The 17,536-nt window shown below is 44.4% G+C and overlaps 1 protein-coding gene across 1 annotated transcript in view; it reads right to left on the bottom strand.

The window, feature by feature from the left end:
• tgfbr3 (transforming growth factor, beta receptor III) overlaps positions 1-17,536 on the bottom strand; it is a 62,318-nt gene that overhangs the window by 12,807 nt on the left and 31,975 nt on the right. The window contains exons 5-13 of the mRNA XM_079158519.1: positions 12,392-12,575; positions 9,829-9,991; positions 9,249-9,396; positions 6,039-6,228; positions 5,518-5,804; positions 4,150-4,305; positions 2,456-2,605; positions 1,843-2,028; positions 415-708 (exon numbers count right to left, since the gene is read on the bottom strand). Coding sequence (XP_079014645.1) covers positions 415-708; positions 1,843-2,028; positions 2,456-2,605; positions 4,150-4,305; positions 5,518-5,804; positions 6,039-6,228; positions 9,249-9,396; positions 9,829-9,991; positions 12,392-12,575 — 1,758 coding nt within the window. The remainder of the gene's footprint in view (positions 1-414; positions 709-1,842; positions 2,029-2,455; positions 2,606-4,149; positions 4,306-5,517; positions 5,805-6,038; positions 6,229-9,248; positions 9,397-9,828; positions 9,992-12,391; positions 12,576-17,536) is intronic.

Genomic DNA, 17,536 nt, shown 5'->3' with positions numbered 1-17,536 from the left:
TGACAGGAGTATACACTTGGAAACCAAAAAAATGACAAACTCATGAGCATGAATGAGTATAACAATTAGATTCGCTGTCACAAATCAGCCGCAACTTCTTTTAGGTGAAAAGAGGTACAAGAGATTGTATGAGTTGGACAGATAACACAGTGAGATAAAAATGAAAGATACTTATTTAGTTCTGCAGCTGGATACATGGCAAAACCTTCCATTGATTCATGCTTCCTGCTTAGCTTTGCAGACCTGATACTGAACGGCTCGGGCCAGCCAGAGTAAAGATGGAGCACTACTACACCAAGATCTTCCCAAACAAAAACACTGCTAATACTCTATGCCTCAGGAGAGAGAGTATAGTAAAACCATTGCATAGGCCGAAGAATAAAGAAGTCATTTGGAGAAGATTATACTGCATACCATTGGTAGTCTCTGGTTGCTCTGAGAACTCTTGGAGCACAGACACATCTTGCAGTGCAGGAAAAGCAGAGACCTGTTGAACTTTGAGTTGAAGGTGAAGCTGAAGCTCTTCTTCTCCGCCTGTGTGTGAGGGACAGGGAAGCCCCTCTCAGGATAGTACTTGACGGAGTCGTCTGAGGGGCAGACTGTCTCGATGAGAGTGTAGTCTGAGGCCGCGCTGGGGTTGGAGTCGGGAGAAATGAAGCACGATATGAGGAGGAACCCCAGCTCCGGATCGGATGCGGCTGATGTGACCTGGAGCGCATGACAGAGAAGAAGAAAAAAAACTGTTAATTCTGCAGATACGTATCATATGACAAAGCAAGAATGCAATGCTGCTCTGATAAACACTAGCACCATCATTTATACTGCATCTTCCACATCATCTTCTACTTCAGTTCACACAGAACATTTCCATTTTAAACCCACTTGAGTGTGGGTGTTGATCTTCTCATCTAAAGCTAGATAAGCTCATTACCCAAACTTTCCTGCTGTTCCTTTAAAGCCTCTCTGATCAATATTTTTAGACAAAAAATGAGGAAATGGTTGCAACCCCAGTTTCCGTCAGTTCTACCAAACCTTTAAGCACCTTTCAGCTCCTTGTTTTGGATTTAAGGCTGCATCTTTAATGCTAACATCCCTCTCATTAATCCCACTATACACTAAGCAGCACCAAACAGCTGACAGAAACCAATAGAGACGAGCTGGTGAACATGGTGAAGCATTTAGTTGCCAATGAGACGGATATTTGGTGGAAACCAGACCAGAGCTGAAAAGAGAGTGAATATATGACTATTATTCATCAGGTGGACACCAAAACGACTCAAAATGAATGCTAATGCCTGTTGGATTGGTTACAACCGTTTGCTAAATCATTAGCTATGTCGACTGCATTGTATTTCAGTTAATATGCCATCAACGTCTTTCCATCAACAACCTTCCCTTCCCTGGCGTCCTCATTGAGAAGGTCTCGCATACACATACACAGAAAAGCCTTTGTAACTAGCTGGCTCAGCGAAGCACCTCCCGCTGATATCATCATAAATCATCTTGTCAAATGACCTCAGAGTACGAGTCTTTGCCATCTCCTACATGACCTCCATAATCGCGTTGTGAAAGGAGGATTTTGAGGCAGACAGACAGAGGAGAGGAGGAGGAGACACCAAGACTATAAGGAGGTGAAAGTGAGTATTGGCTTTTTAAGCCGCAACTAGACGAAATACAAATTGACTTTGTGGATGCCACACTAAGAGATCAAAGCAGTTAAAGTCCCAGACAGAGAGCACCGTTTTCTCACTAAAGCTTCCATTTGGGAGCAAAAAACACACGTTGCATAAGACAAACACGCGCTTGACACATACCCTGACTTATTAGAAATGCAAGGCATACCTCCACAAAGACTTGCTGCTTTTGCGAGACAGTGTAGAAGGCCTGGCGCGAGGGGCTGTTGAACGGCAGCTTGTTGTACAACTCCATGTTAAACGTCATGTTGCTCGCCGGTTGCCTCCCTGGTCCTGGTACAATCCTGGGAACCGTTGCTGAGGTTTCCCGGTTCTTTCGGTACGTGCAGTTGAACTAGGAGGAGAATGAGACGACGCCGACACAATTATCAGCAGGGATCTGACATCTGATGCCACTGCTAAGCACCTTCACCCTGTGTGGGGCAGTGTATGACCACATTAAGACGGATCGGAAAATGGGTAAGGAAAAACAAACTGTATCAACAAGAACAACCGAATGGATGAGACAAAGGGAAAATTTGTTCGTAGAGGGAATAATATGAAGAAACTTCAAAATGGAAAATCTCAGGTCAAGTCCATAAAACAGACATCATGGAAAGACAGGGCGATTGCAAGAGGAGTCTTTACGTGCACCAGGGGACAGTGGGAAATGGAGTTTCCTCCCACTCTGAATGATTTACATAGAGATGTAGATGACTTGTCAACTTTCACCCTGCACTGAGCCGCAGCTCTCACAGAGACAGAGCCACAGTGATTCTCACCGCTATGAAGGACTGACGCTCTGCCGGCTCCGTAAACGTCCTCTCTAAGTCCACCGGGTCTCTCGGGGACAGCACGTCTCCAGATTCCAGATCCTCAAAATCCAGCGGCCTGCCACTCCCATCCTTGGGCTCAGCATGACTTATCAAAACCTGCAATCCACAGAGACTAATGTTACTCACAAAACCTAAGCAGCGTCAGTTAGTAAGTGAAAGGAAAAGCTTCATGAAAATCCTTTCCAGATTTTTTTTTTTTTCCTTTTTCCTGTTTTAAAAGCAGATCCAGTTGTGAGTAGTGTTCCGTAAGGCAAAGACACAGCGATTCGAATCTTTGAGAGGAGTTGCCAAAAAGACATTCTGCAAACGATGAGTTGGATTTAAAATGTGGGAATGTCCCGTGGCTTCAGCAGTGGGACTCAGCCTGGACAAAAACATAAAACATGCCGACGGAAGAATGTCAGGGGTCTGACATGGCTTTAAGAAAATTCAGATTTAATGAGGTGAGGGGACAATCTCAGTGACGCTGACCATGTTTTTCTTGAGTCTGCAACAAATTAGTTAGTCGATCTGCCGTTGGTGCCACCGCTGAATTAAATCAACATGTCACAGGACAGCAGAAACAACACATTATCTTTGATGTGTAGGGACCCAGACAATGACATTTGTATCTCTTTTGACGAGAGGTCAGAGGTTATCCCTGCATCCAAGTGCTAACACAAAAGACGACTTTGGACGTGTGCCCAGGTTTTCAATCTGCATTGGACAGCAAATGTGTTGTTCCAAATTTCCCCCACAAAAGATCTCAAAAGGTTGGGGAGGAAGCGATTCATCCTTGCTTGTTAGAACAAACACGCTGAATGAATGCATTCCACAATAATGAAGACAACTTGGGAGGTTAAATGTGAACGCTGAATCCCACACTGTTCATCACTACATGGAAATGTACTTTAAACTCGTCATACTTTTCCATTTTCTAGTCATCCAGAAATAGAAAAAGAAAAGACTGTTTGTGGAAAAAGTGTTTAAGCTTCGAGCCTCTGAGTGGGCGTTTCCTATCAGCTCTTGACATCTGATAGCTGGCGATGCGAGGAAACATGGTGTCAACTTCCGTGATGCTCTGCTGACTGGAGGACTTCTCAACAACCATCTGCGATTTAAAACGTTTCTATTCCACTCAGAAAACAGAAGCTGGCCAGCTGCGCTAATTAGCTTCCACTCAGAAAAGGGTTTCTCAGAAAGAAAAAAGAAAACACTCACGTACTTGGTAAAAAAACGTTTTCATTTCAGTTGAACTTTAAAGGGACAGTGTGTAGGACTTTGTGGCATCTAGTGGTGAGGTTGCAGATTGCAACCAACTGAATACCTTTCCGCATCCCCCCCCCCCCCCCTTTTTCAAGTGTGCCGGGGAATTACGGTGGCCTTCAGCTAACATAAAAACATTGGTTTGTCCATTCTGGGCTACCGTAGAAATATCGCTGTGCAACATGGCGGACTTTGTGAAGAGGATCCACTCCCTATGTAGTTATGAAGGGCTCATTCTAAGCTAAAGAAAACACCATGATTCTTAGTTTCAGTTGGAAACTCTTTTTTGTATTTATATTATAAACTAGGCGGCAACTTGAAATGCTTCAGGTAAACCAGCTGTATTTGCATGACTTGTTCTAGAGGTTAAATGTAATAATGGGTGTTGTACTCACGGAGTTGATGTGGAGGGCCATTGGGCTCCCCTGCAAGGGAAACACGGTGGTCATACAGCCAGTCAGAGGAGTCTCTAGAGTGTAGTGGGTGGCATTGACGGTTGCTTTGCAAGTTGGGTCTTGAAGAGTGAGGTTGGCATGAGTAAACCCATTCACCTGAGGAAACGGCAAAAAATGGCAACATTGGATAACCATCAAAAAAAAACTTTTCCTTTATTAACTCATTTTCAGAATAAAAGAAAGCGGTTGTGTGAGACTTTTGAGTTCCCAGGAATAAACAAATCCCACAAGGTGGTCTAGCTCCAGCCCCAGCTTCTCCTAATTACAGTCAGTTTCCATTCTGTGATGTGGGCTGACTGCGCCAGCCCCGCGTTCACACGCCAAAACAGGGACGCTGCCGTTTGGTAAAAAGCAATGGGATAATGGCAACATTTCTCATTGCACTTACCAGTATTTCTTTATATTTTACTTTTGTAGACCCTGAAACTTAATTTAAATCAGTTTATCAGTTGCCAATACTGATCTCTGCAGCTGAAGGCCCTCATATCAATGTACAAGGGACCTTTAGATTTGTTACCACACTGAGCATTGTGGTGTAATAAAGTGGAAGCTTTAGACGCTTTATCAAAAGCCGAGCAACATGGAGGTCGATGTTGGCATTTTCTAATCACAGTGCAGAAGACATTCATTCAGCCCCCTAATTGGTCCTGACACTGGCATTCTCTTTGGGTGTCCTCCATGTTTGTTGTTTTCTGTTTTATCTTGTCACAGTTTGTCACATCAAGTCTGTGTCGCAAGAGCAGAGATGTAAAAAAAAAATGAAAAAAACCCAGAGGCAAATGTGACTGATCAGACCCTGAAACAATTTTCAGAAACGCAAATCGATGACACTGGATTAACTTTGGTTGGGAAACTTTGTTTTGTCCTTTGTTTTGTTCTTTGCTTGAATAAAGTGTTATCGAGCATTAAGTATTGTAAAAAAAATAAATCTGTCTATTTTACATTAGGGGGGAACATTCCGCAACTGTTTGCTTCTGTGCTTTAACAATGTTTTGCTTAATTGATTAGCTGATTGACCAAAAAAGTATTTATTTAATACGGTTATTATTATTACTATTCTTATTTTTCGAATAAGAAAAACATAATTTCCTGGTTAGAGCTACGTCCATATGTCCTAATCTTCTTACTAAAATGAATACATGAATACTTTTGGTAATAGATCATTTAAATGTTATTTGCTATGTATAGATAATATGTCTGTGTTTCTGCTTTTTGGTTTTCGGGGCGTTTTCTGTTGTGCATATTTGGACATGTGTGTTATACATGTTGCATTATGACACAATGGATAAAATCATGCTGCCCACTCACTTGCAGGCTTTCTTTAGCGATGCTGACCACCATCCTCGTGTCCTCACACTGTACGCTCAGGCCGACACTCAAAGCGCCCTGGTGCTCCTCGGGCTCCGCGTTCTCCCAGGGCCGGTCGTCGGGGGAGGATTGCAGAGAAAAGAAGGGCAGGCCGTCATACGCAGGCGGGGGGAAGGGAAAGGGCAGACCGGAGCGCCGGGCTGCAGCTCCAGCTCTTGGGTGGGGACTGGAGTCGCGCAGGATGGAGAACTCTGGAGGCAACATGCTCTCCAGAGGATCCACCACATCTGGAAGTCACACATTGTTAGAACCTCATGAGGCTGATTTTACAGGCGGGGAAAATTACACGGGACCACGACTATAAAACCCTCTCACGATTTCACGCCAGTTCCTCGGTAAGGACTGTAAAATGTGCAATGCTGGTCATGAAACAATTGCAGCAGCTGCTCAATGTCTGGCTATAATTTACCTGAACACACTATTTCTATTAATTCAATTCAGAGGATGTTTCTTCAGTTTACCTGGCTCTCTGAGTCGGATGTTGAAGTGGTTAGCCACAGGAGTGCTGGTGTAAGAGGTGACTGGACCGTAGCCGTGCTCCCTTGCCCAGTTGATCAGGGCTTGTGGACCAGACGGCAAGTGCTGCTTGGCGGATTTTGACACTTGCATCAGCCTCTCCGTATTAAAACTGGCACTCACGGTATCAGAGGCCTGTGGAGAAGAAAGCAGAGTAATCTTGTCTTGTCTTGTCTTATCGAAGGACAAATTGTCATTTCTAAAAGACCATGTATTTAACGTAAGCTCCTTTAAGATTTTCAGGAACAAAAGACATGATTTACTGCTCCACAGGTATCCAACTTCAAGTACAGTCCTGCTCTCATTCTGCGTCAAGTGTGAATCATGTGCACGGGTGTGAGGTAATGGGCGTGTCGGCTCTCGATCAATGCTGAGAAACCAATGTGTTAGTTGGCTCCTAAAAGTGGTGTCTTGCCCTGCTACATAACATGCAGTACTGATTCATTCTCACACCCATTTCCCACACATTCAGGTCTCTTGAGCAACGCTGAGGAGAGGCAGCTCTCTGACAGAAGCAAGGCCTCCTTTTTACAAGGCTGTCGTATCACATAAACTGTTGTCACTCTCCCAAACACTGGTTGCACAAGCACCGCGTCCCGTGTGACTCTGCTGTCAAATAAAAGTCTTAAATGTCAGCTGTTTGGGAACAAAAACGTGGCTTTGTGTTCAGACTGACCATCCGTCTGTGGTTTTAAATGGATGATAATGTGCGGCAGCAACAAACAAACCATCCGAACACACATCCACCAAATGGTAACTTGTGAACATGTATTAAACGTTTAGAAACTTCTGAGCTAAAATAAATGTAGTAGATAGACACTACAGAGTAAAATTAGCATTGTTTTAGGCGATTCACTTTCAGTTTGTGTCTCCATCTTTTTCACAATGAACACGGTCTTCCTTTGTTAAATGAGCATGATGGTCTATGTAGTGCACAACCGCTGATGCCACTGATATCAAACTGAAAGGTTTTTTTCATAATTGATTAATCATTATCTAATTATTTCTCAAGTAAAGATGACAAACTATCGAGGTTTGCAGGTTCTCGCATATTATTTTCTCAGTTAAATATTAATTTAAATGAAATATCTTTAATTTAATGATGTCATCCTGAGCTTTGGAAACTTGTATTACTTGAAAAAAAAAAAATCGATACATTACTCAACAATTACAACAATCTCTCGTAGAAGCCCTTATGTGCACATTAGTAACAGTTGAGAAACTGCTCGACTGTGTACAACACAGTACAATGTTAATATGTTGATGTTAAACAGGTATCATTTTTTACCACGGACATAATTTCAGTTTAGCATGGAAGCATTCTAACTTTAGCTATTAGCACTAAACACAAAGTACTTCTTAAGTACTTGTTAGGAGAAAAGTGAATGGATCACTAAAGTTATAACAATTCATCCTGAGGGTGACACCGAATGAGTCAACCAAAATTCATGGAAATCCATCCAATAGTTGTGGAAATATTTCAGTAAAAAACAAAAATGCCTCCCTCACAATGGTGCTAGAAACCAGCAGCTCACCAAAGTCAGAAGGATCCATCCTCTGTGGACCATGAATGTCTGAACAAAGTTATATGGCCATCCATCTGATAGTGGAGACATCGCAGCCCCAAAGTGGTGGACAGACAGTTCTACTGATCTACATTCCTGACCCAAACTGCTTTATTGTTGCACAGGGACAAAGTGTTAAGTGGCTTTAACTAGGGCTGCACAATTAATCGAATTTTAATCGCGATCACGATTTTGGCTGCCACAATGAAATGAGCATGATCGTCAGCGATATTGACGTTTAAACGTGCTCGGCTACAGATCAAATCAAGCGCTTCCTCAACTGACAGTCAGCCAACCACCATGGGGAGAACGAGATGGGAGGTGTCATGCGCGCACCCTGCAGCGGCAGCCTCAAAATAAGTTCTGTCTGCAGTCGACCGGTATTAGTAGAAGAGGAGAGAGACAGACAACAGAACAGAGAGCAGACGGTCACGGGTGTCGTGTGAAAGGTAAATCATAAATAGCTGGAATGTAGCACAACATGGAAGTGAAAGCAGTGCTCTGTTGATTTAATTTTGGGTAAAAAGTGTTGATACTATTTTATTTATATTTTCCTTCTACGAGATGCACTGTGATAAGCACCAGTCAGTCTGATGCAAAGATGTGTACGTTAGCCAGAATGTAGCACAACAATGGAAGTGGAAGCAGTGTTCTTGTTCATTTAAACATGAAAGTGCAATAAAAAGATGTTGTCCCTAAAATGAATGACCACCGTGCACACCTCGACTGAAATAAGTACAGGCCTAGCAACGAGAGTCCATCATCCAAACCGTGAAATACCAAAAGTCACTAGACAAATGAAGTATTCTGATAAATGCACAACATTAGTGGGTCTCCTTCAGTTTTAATGCGCTGTAGAAAGCCAAGGTTTAAAATTCCATCCCTTAAGCAATTTACAGTGTTTGGACGACTGCCAACTCCCCGTCGACATAATCTACAGTTGAACTACTCTTCCAAAGTGTACATAGGTGTCATATTCTTATAGTTCCTAAGGGTCCTGGGAGACTTGGGTAGCGTAGCACTAATGAAGATTTAATACCAAAACTGCGGCCTCCTACTCAGCTTTGATAAGTATAAAACCATATTTCTCAGTAAAGGACATTCTGACATATCGCAGTAATTAGCCAGTGTTTGTCTTTTGTGTGTGTCGAGGAGCTCCCAGCAGCTCGCAGCTTCAGAAAGTGCCTAAAGCGAGCTCGTAGTGCAACGTTGTGACTGACGGGGTGCGCAGCTGAAGTACAGCAGTAGTCTACGCTCTAAAAAACAAAACATGTGTGACACCCCCGCCGCTCACTCTGAACGTGATGACAATGCCTGGAGCTGCCACCGTGAAATTTCACAGTTCCCCCGAAACCCGTTATCCCTGCCCTCTCCTGCAGCGGGGACCAGGCGCCGCCGATTCAACACATGAAAATATCTGGTGTGACAAAATTCTTCAGTCATCGGTGCAAAGCGATGACATTTCTGTCTGCGACATGACATGTGAGCCACTGTGATGTGCGATAAGAGTGCATCAAATCTCAGTGGATCAAATCTCAGAAGATGTTCCTGAAAGAGGAGCTATAGTGTGTCGTCGCGCTGCTCGCTTACCACCACATCCAGCTTTCCGATGACACTGTGGGCCTTGATGACCCAGTTGACGGACTTGGCGCACTTGAGCAGCAAGACGACGTCACGATGCAGCGGGGCATCGTCCTCCGGAGGTCGTAGATCAACTATGACGTCCACCTGGAAAGCACTGCAGGAAAGGAAAAGAGGAGTAAAAAAAATTAATTTTGGACGGTGAAGTCTACGTGGTGTTATCGCGCCTCCAGCGTCTGGCCAACTAATTACAAAAAGCTGGACGCATTCCCAGAAAAAAAGATGCAGACATATGCACGACAGACCAGATAGCACTGGAGTGAGATACAGCGCGCATTCCCAGATCTAAATAATCATTCCACTGGGGGAGTGAGGAGAGATTATCTGGCAAACCTGGACTTGGAGACGCAGTTTTGAAATATCCTTCTCAAAAAGAACACTGTTAAGTGAAGAGTAACACCCCCCCACACCATCCCCCCCCGCCTTAATGTGAGTTCCCATCCAAAACAAACTCCTCAGAGCTTAGTGAGAGCATCTTGACCTCTAAAATAAACTATGACAACATGTTTTCTTGGCTTTGGCCGCTCACCTGCTGGAGTTGGGGGCTTGGAGCTCAACGATGTGGACCTCTCGGTCTTTGTCGGGCCCAGATAGGACGCAGCCCTTTGATGCCTGTGGCTCCACGTAGCCGCCCAGGTAGTTCAGAGACAGGAACTTGGTATCAATCTTGCAGGTGTCAGAAAACAGCGGATCTGAAAGGGGAGAGATTGTTTGCGTTACTGGTGGGGGGGGGGTTCCGCGAGGCTATTTTGATCTTCCATGAGGAGAAATACAGCCTTTTTGTTAACCCCTTCTGCCACCAGGAGGTCAGAGGAACAACCCCCCCCCCCCCCCCCTTCGCTCTGCTCACGGAGACTTCGGTAGGGTGGATGTTTGCTTTCTTTGACCCATTCGTTACAGCTGACTAACTCCCTGCTCCCTTCACCACACAGCCCTGCAGCTGGTATTCCCATTGTCTCAGCACCAAGTGGGCCCCGCCCTGTGCCGGATGAGGTCGACCATGCTCTGGTTGGCATGACCCGTCTACTTATCAACAGAGAAATGTAGTTTCTGGCTTTTACGTGGGAAAAGTATGCAATGTTCTTAACAGAGCTCCTCCACAATAACAGGACAATAATATTCATAAACACATTTTTATATCAGTATAGTGTTTTTTTTTTTCCTCCACTTTCTCGACTGTTTGAAAATTCGTTAACTGCTGACAACGTTTTTAAAAAGTTACACCCCTTCTCAGCACTCAGAGAAAAACACAAGACAGCTGCTTCCTTATTTGGCAAACAGAGCCTCGGACAAAGTGTAAACTGAAAGTTGGCACCTTCCTTTCCGGAACCCTTGTGGCTCTTGAAAGAGCTAAAGGGGAGACCTTGAGCACTGGTTAGGAAGCAGAGTGAAGGATCTGTCCATCTTCATGAGACACCACTGACGACGCGGAGTGGAAAACTACGGCTCTTAGCTTGAAGTAAACACTGTGGCACTCTGGGCTTTTGCCAAACCACAGCCCCTCTAATGACACAAGTCAAACGCTTGCAGGCAGAGCAACCGCTCTGTGCTCCGCAGCAACTAACAACACAGAGGGAGAACTTATCAGCGGCAGTGGTGGAGCTGTTACTTCTCTCCAGACATGAGCCTTGTTTTATTTCCATGCGGTGAAGGATTCTCATTAAAAGTCAAGATGTCCTGAGCTGATGCAATGCAAAGTTGGACGTGCTGTTCACTGTCTGGGCCTGCCTGTGGAGAGGAAAGTCCACGTGAGGAGATCAATCATAAGCCTCCGATGATCTATTACCTGCTTACCTCCGCTGTTTTTTTCCACCTGACATTTGGTCAACCCATGTATGCCGTCCAGCAGGTCTTGTACATTTTTGGGTTTGTATTTATGTAGCCATATTATATTAGTGAAAACCATGTGATACCACACCACCACTTAGAAAAAGAGACAAATCACGGACACTTCCAATCAGCCGGTGTGTCTGAGACCAAATTAACACTCCAAAGTCCTAAATAGCAACCTGACTATTTTACAGTTTTTCTTCAAATCACTATCCTGGCTTCCTATTTCTGCATCTTTATTTGTCTCCCACTTTCACATTATGTCACATACGTACAGTACATGACTAGAATTACAACCTCGTGGTTGTATGCCTCCGCTAATCAGTCATGTAGCAGTTTACATCTATGTCCATGTATAATTGTCATCACTTGATCATTTTATCCGATTAGACATTTGTGGGAATTTGTCTTAATTGGAATATACATTCTTGAGTTATGGGCAGAAACATGTTTTGTGTGATCACAGTGAACTTTGGCCACCAAACTCTACTCAGTTCATCCATTAGCCCAAGTGGACATTCCTTTTCTGAGATATTGCCTTCACGAGAATAGACAACCTGAAAACATGATGTCATCTGTTATGTTAAAGATGCTTTTGTTTGTTGACAAGAACATTCCACAGTGCACCTTTAAATTAGGCAGTGCTTAACATCTTCATGAATAACTATGAATTACAGATATGTGTTATTATTTTGAACTCACTTTTTGTTATGCAGCAAGATGCTCCAATACATAACAACCCCCCCCCCTACAGAAACCTGTGGTGCAGCTATAAAGACTCAAGTATCAGTGGACAGCAGGTCAGACTGAGGCTGTACTAGACAGGTGTCCAATGATAATGATAATACAAACAAATATCTAAATAGTTACAGATGAATTAAATCAATCAACTAATTGTTTTGACCTCTAATAAAAACAGTATAAGGAGTATCTCAAAATGCATGCAATGCTTAACATTTTATATAATTCAGCAGAAATACTCAAACACATAGTCCATGCACTTTCTCTATATTCTCAGGCTCCACCAGCTTCTTGAGGCTGTGAGCAGCTCACTGTTACCGCGGGTATCCTGTTAAACAGCAAAAGGGTGAATGCCCGTTGAGCGAAGGAAATGATTTTCCCAGAGTAGTTCACGTAAACCTTCAGCCAGGGTTCAAACACAAAAGCTAAGTAAAGTTATGGGAGCTGAAGGGGAATGGGGGAGGCGCGCCTCAGGGGCCCAAAGAGCTATGTTGGGAATTTTGGGAATCTAGCACACACACCTTCTCCGACTTTGATGTAGATGTCTTGAGTCGTCCTGAGCTCAGAGAAAGAGGTGACTGCCCTGTACTTCTTCTGGGCCCAGTTGAGGAGGTGCTCGTTGCCATGGGGAAGGGCCTCCTTCTGGACCTGGCAGGAGAGGGAGAAGTTTCCCGGCTGGAAGTGGACCTCTGAGCCCTCAGATACCTTGAGGAAGGGAAAGCGCAAGTGTTAGAGGACAAAGGAGCTCCTGTGTTATCTCAGCTCTGTGCAGTGGGATAGTAAATGGTAACTGCACGTTTTCTATTCGCGCTTAAGTGATGTCTAGCGTCTATTTCCGTTGATTTATTTCCTGAAATATTCCGTATTTCACTTAACAGTTTAACATTTCAAGATTACAGTCGACGGTGACCTCTCTGTTGAGAAGGATATGCACATAGAAGTCAACTGAAGAAGAAGAACCTGCAGGCGGACTGAAAAAAAAAGGAAAAAAGCTTTTTCCAAAATTAAACCTGCTCTCTAAACATTGGTGGAAGCCATCCTTCACACCCACATCCCAAACCGTTATTTCAAAGCTTCTACAAATATGCCCCGCGTATTTTTACACATGTTCCGCCACACAATAAGGTGTCTGGTTTCCAGTGTTTGTACCGCGTGCTGCGCTTGTAGTGCGTCATCACAGAGGTGTAGGTCTGCAAAAAAATGGCCACAGGGGTAGAAGACACAAATATTTGACGCGGACGGACTGACTGACTGACAGACGGGGCGGCCATAACAGGTCAAATAGTGAGGGGGGAAGTCTTAAAACTATGGAGGGCCCAGAACCTTTGTCTCAGCCGTATTGAGGAGGAACCGCCCCTTTGGCACTCATCGGAGCTCAGCCAATACGCTTCATTTCAGAGTTCTACCGAACCGCCAAAAGGAGTTTGAGCAAACGGTCTACACGGCGTACCTCTGTGTTTTATTTCTATGCTTGTTTTTCTTCCTCCCTAGGTATCCTATCTGTATGCATGAGCTGAGCCGGTGCTGGCAGGCCCAATTAAAACACCAAATCCTCCTGGATCCAAGAGGAATACGTAAGACCACTTCTTTGCGATGATGTTATTTAGTTGTCCCTAAATCGCAATCGCGCTCGAGCGATAATAGAATAATATCCCTTTGGGGTGTTGAGGCTTTTCAGACATAACTGTTCGAATCTCCCTCATGCACAACATCTGCCTGACCTCTGGAACGCTCCTCTCGGTGTTCCTGGCGTCGTCACCAGAGGCAGTAAATACCGGGGCCGAGGAGACGGGCTCTGTCGAAGAACTCAGGTTGGATTTTATTTTTAGTGCGTTTACTACGGCGAGAAGCGACGGGGAGAAAGATGGCGAAAGAGGTGGTGCCCATGAGCGGGTGTGGAGGTGGGGCCGGTGTTACTTCGCCAACCTTGCCAAGCTCAGCAGAGTTTATCAGTTTAATTGCAGGAATACGGCTGTAATTAGTCGCAAAGAATTAGAGGGGAAAGCCTGAAAGCCAAATTAGCTCCAGGCCTCCCAGAGAACTGAAAACCTCAGGAATTTGAACCAGGGAAGTGAGGGACCCACTGTGGGCTTTAACTCTCTCTTTCTCTCGCTCGCTCTCTCTCTCGCTCCTATTGCCTGCTCAGTTGACAGACCCAAAATACTTTAACTTTTTCCTCTGGTGCAACTCTATTATTTTTTTTATGTCTTTTTATGTTTGGTAGTTTCCTGGCAACAAAAGCATTGTGTTTGCACCGAGGTGGGAGGCGAGGCGCAGACCAGGCTGTGTTATGCTGATTAGTTGGCGTGGTGGAATTTTGGTGCTCAATTTGGCACTAAACTGCGTGTGCGTTGAAACCTGTTCAGACCGTGCCGGGGCGATTTTAGGTGGCTTTAGTTGGCAGAGGAACGCGCACGATCTTCTCCAAAATAAATAAAACAAAAACGCACAGAAAGTGCAGATTGCAGGGGAGGAAACACTCTACATGTTTTCCGTGGATCATGCTCACTTGTGTTTCCTTCTGCTTATAGCTCCATGGCAAAGAATTACACTCACACCCCACACACACCTGGACAACTTCATTAATCACTTACATCTTCTAAACACTAGCTAGCAAATTTGTGATGTGAGGACTGAACCATTAACAAGTGGACATCAAATGTCTGTCCATTCTACCATTAAACACATATTTTGGGGATGTGAATTTGTATTTTGAAACTTCACACTTCATGGAGGTGAACTTTTATTCTCTCGCTCAGGAACGCCAGCCTGGCCACGCCCATAAACACGAGTTTATGGTCTCAATCTCTAGTTTCAAGTCTTCATCAATACAGCATGATGTTCATTTAGTAAGTCATGGTCCATTTAGAGTCAAACAGACCATAAAGCGGAGGATGCTTTAGGGCGGGGCTACCTTGTGATTGACAGGTCGCTACAACGGCGTTGTCCGATGTTTAAGACTTTCACAGTGTTTTCAGTTCATGGAAGTTAACTGTGACCTTTTTGGTCTTAATTTGCGTACGGTTGTACTTAGCTCCTCTCAGATCTCGTGTCCCTTCTGGTTGCAAAAGAAAACCGATGCCGACAGCCAAAAACCAGAATGTCGAACTTGAGGCCTCAGAACGGCAGCGCACAAACCAACGTCACTGGAACTACGTCCATTTGTTATATACAGTATGTGGTGATCGGTCTTTACTGAAACTTGCCCCGACTCCGACCACTCATTCTATATTCCTTCTTCTAATAATGTATTCATCCTGCTTCCAGCTGGCTCCTCCTGATTTGCGCCAACGCCCGTGGGAACCAAAATTGCTAAAATTGTGCTGGTCACGCCCACTTGTGTTTGCACTCAACATCGGGAAAATAGAGCCCTTAAAGTGCTGGAAAGGATAGAAAAATGTATTTCATGGGCTTAAGTGGAATATATTCTGTAAATATATGATAATATATAAATATAGTTCAGCATACTAACGTACACGCGTTAAGCCAAAAAAGGTCCAAGAGCCGAGTTCTTCTGAGCTGTAAGCGGCAGCCCACGGCCAACTAAAGCATAACAGTCATCTCTTATGAAGCAATCTGTTACCATCACTGCCAGAACGTGTCCTGAATGTAGATTTTGTTAGCTGCGAAGACCTTGTAATGTGTTCTGAAGTTAGGAAATACATGAAAACTGGATGTAACCTCGACTTAAGAGGAATTCCTCAGACTTGGCAGACAGTTGAGCGCAAACAAAGAATGTAGAGGAGAAGTTGGTTACATACCACGGGGGACTGAGGCTCTTGCTTTCATGTGCGTAATGACAGAAACTCATGTTTGTAAAGGTATTCAAAAGGCAGGAACTTTACTTCAACCACTGTTAGTTCAGTATTATATCTGTTTAAAGCGCTATTCCAATGTCTTTTACATTCTAAGATAACATTAAACGGTATATTTACCGCCTTTTCTGCCTATAAGCATCAACATATTATGGCCATATGAGCAGTCAAAAAGGAGAAGGCATGCCAAATGTTTGAGATCAATTATCATGCAGCTGTAATCCTCCACTGAGCAACACCCGCAGCCTGGGAAATCGCAAAAGGCTGTTTAGAAATTAGGAGGTGTTGCAAACAGAGGAGGGGGGATAGAAAGTGCAGAAAGGGGGTTGACAGACGATACGAGCGTGCATAAACTCTCCGGTGGTATTAATGTGATAAATGCTTTCGTGGCTGATTGGATCTCGTCTCTTCTTGACGAGATGCTGATCGCGCTGCAAAACGTGCGCGTGTTCGTGTGACCAAACCAATAGCGGCTACCCGAGGTTTCCATTAACGGAGAGAGCTCTTGTGCGAGGGCGAACGAGCTCGTACTACGAGCACTGAACCAACGAGAGAAAGCTTGGCAAACAAACAATAGGCAACGCCAGCCAACAGCAAAGCTTTACAGTCTTGTTCCAGCCAGAGTCACAAAACATTTGATCCAGATCGAGTCTTTCAAGCCCTGATGCTACACAGCCCTCCTTCCCCTAACCATCAAAAAATAAATATATGCACTTGGCCACAAAGTCAACACAGCTCATGCACATGTGTCTCACTTGGAGCCCTAGTGTCCGTTGGTACAAATCAAATTTGGCATGATGTCAATGTTCATATTCCATGTGACTTCAAACCCACTATGATTCCTGCCTGCGGCTGATTGATGCGGAGTATTGCACAGAACATGTTTTACAACAAAAGTCTGGATTCTGGCATTTTAAAAGGCGGAGGGGTCCGCTGGCCAACAGCAACAGTGCGCTCAGCGTCTCTGAAGCTTTTCCAGGCAGCCCATCTGAGTCCAGGGAGCCCAGAGCCCTGGGACCAGGAAACTAGGACTGGCAGGCCCGAATCAGAGCCCAATTAGCACCGGGAAACAGCCTCTCCGATGGAAAGGCAGAGCGAGGGAGGTCTAGCTGTGGGTTTCTGTTCTGAAGTGTTAAGCTCAAAACCAGCTCCTCTCGACTCTGCTCCTCTAGGATCTCACCACAGCGACTTCTCCACCTGAGAAAGTTAGGGGAAATAAGTGGGAACTGGCAAGGCCACTAATACAGTGAGATGTGTGTGGCCGTGGTGCATACATAGTTAGCTGAACCCTTCCTCCAAAAGGAGCAACCGTAACCAGGTGCTTTAGATTTCACCATATGTTGGAGCGGTGTGCAGAGGGCATAGAGACTCACCATTTCAATAATGTGGAGGGTGGTTACAAGAACATGAGTGTAAGGAATAGCTCGCACCATGTGTTTACTGATGACACCATCCACTGCATTGATCATCACTCTGGGACATCATGTACGTAGCCATCAAGTACATATTTAAAACCTCTTTCACATGGTTCTCATTTTATAAACAAAATAAGATTTTGTCATCCAGATATGGTGTTTTCGACTAATCCATGGAGCTAATGCTAGCTCAATTAGATAACTAATTAGCTAAATTGACATTTCAACAGTCGCCGGCTTTTGTCTAAATCTTTTTGAAACCAAGGAACCCTTGTTTCAAAAGTTACTGTTAATTTGTGGTTAAAATGTCCCCATTATTATGAAAAACTGCATATGAAAGAGCAACAGTCAATAAGAGGGGCACAAGTCTTGTTTATACTCGCTACGATTGTTTGTTGCAGTATTTCTCCGAAACACCAGGGGGCGTACCAAGTAA

Source organism: Pholis gunnellus (assembly GCF_910591455.1).
Source record: "Pholis gunnellus genome assembly, chromosome: 4".
NCBI classification, from domain to species: domain Eukaryota; kingdom Metazoa; phylum Chordata; class Actinopteri; order Perciformes; family Pholidae; genus Pholis; species Pholis gunnellus.
This window is presented reverse-complemented; position numbering and strand designations above follow the sequence as displayed.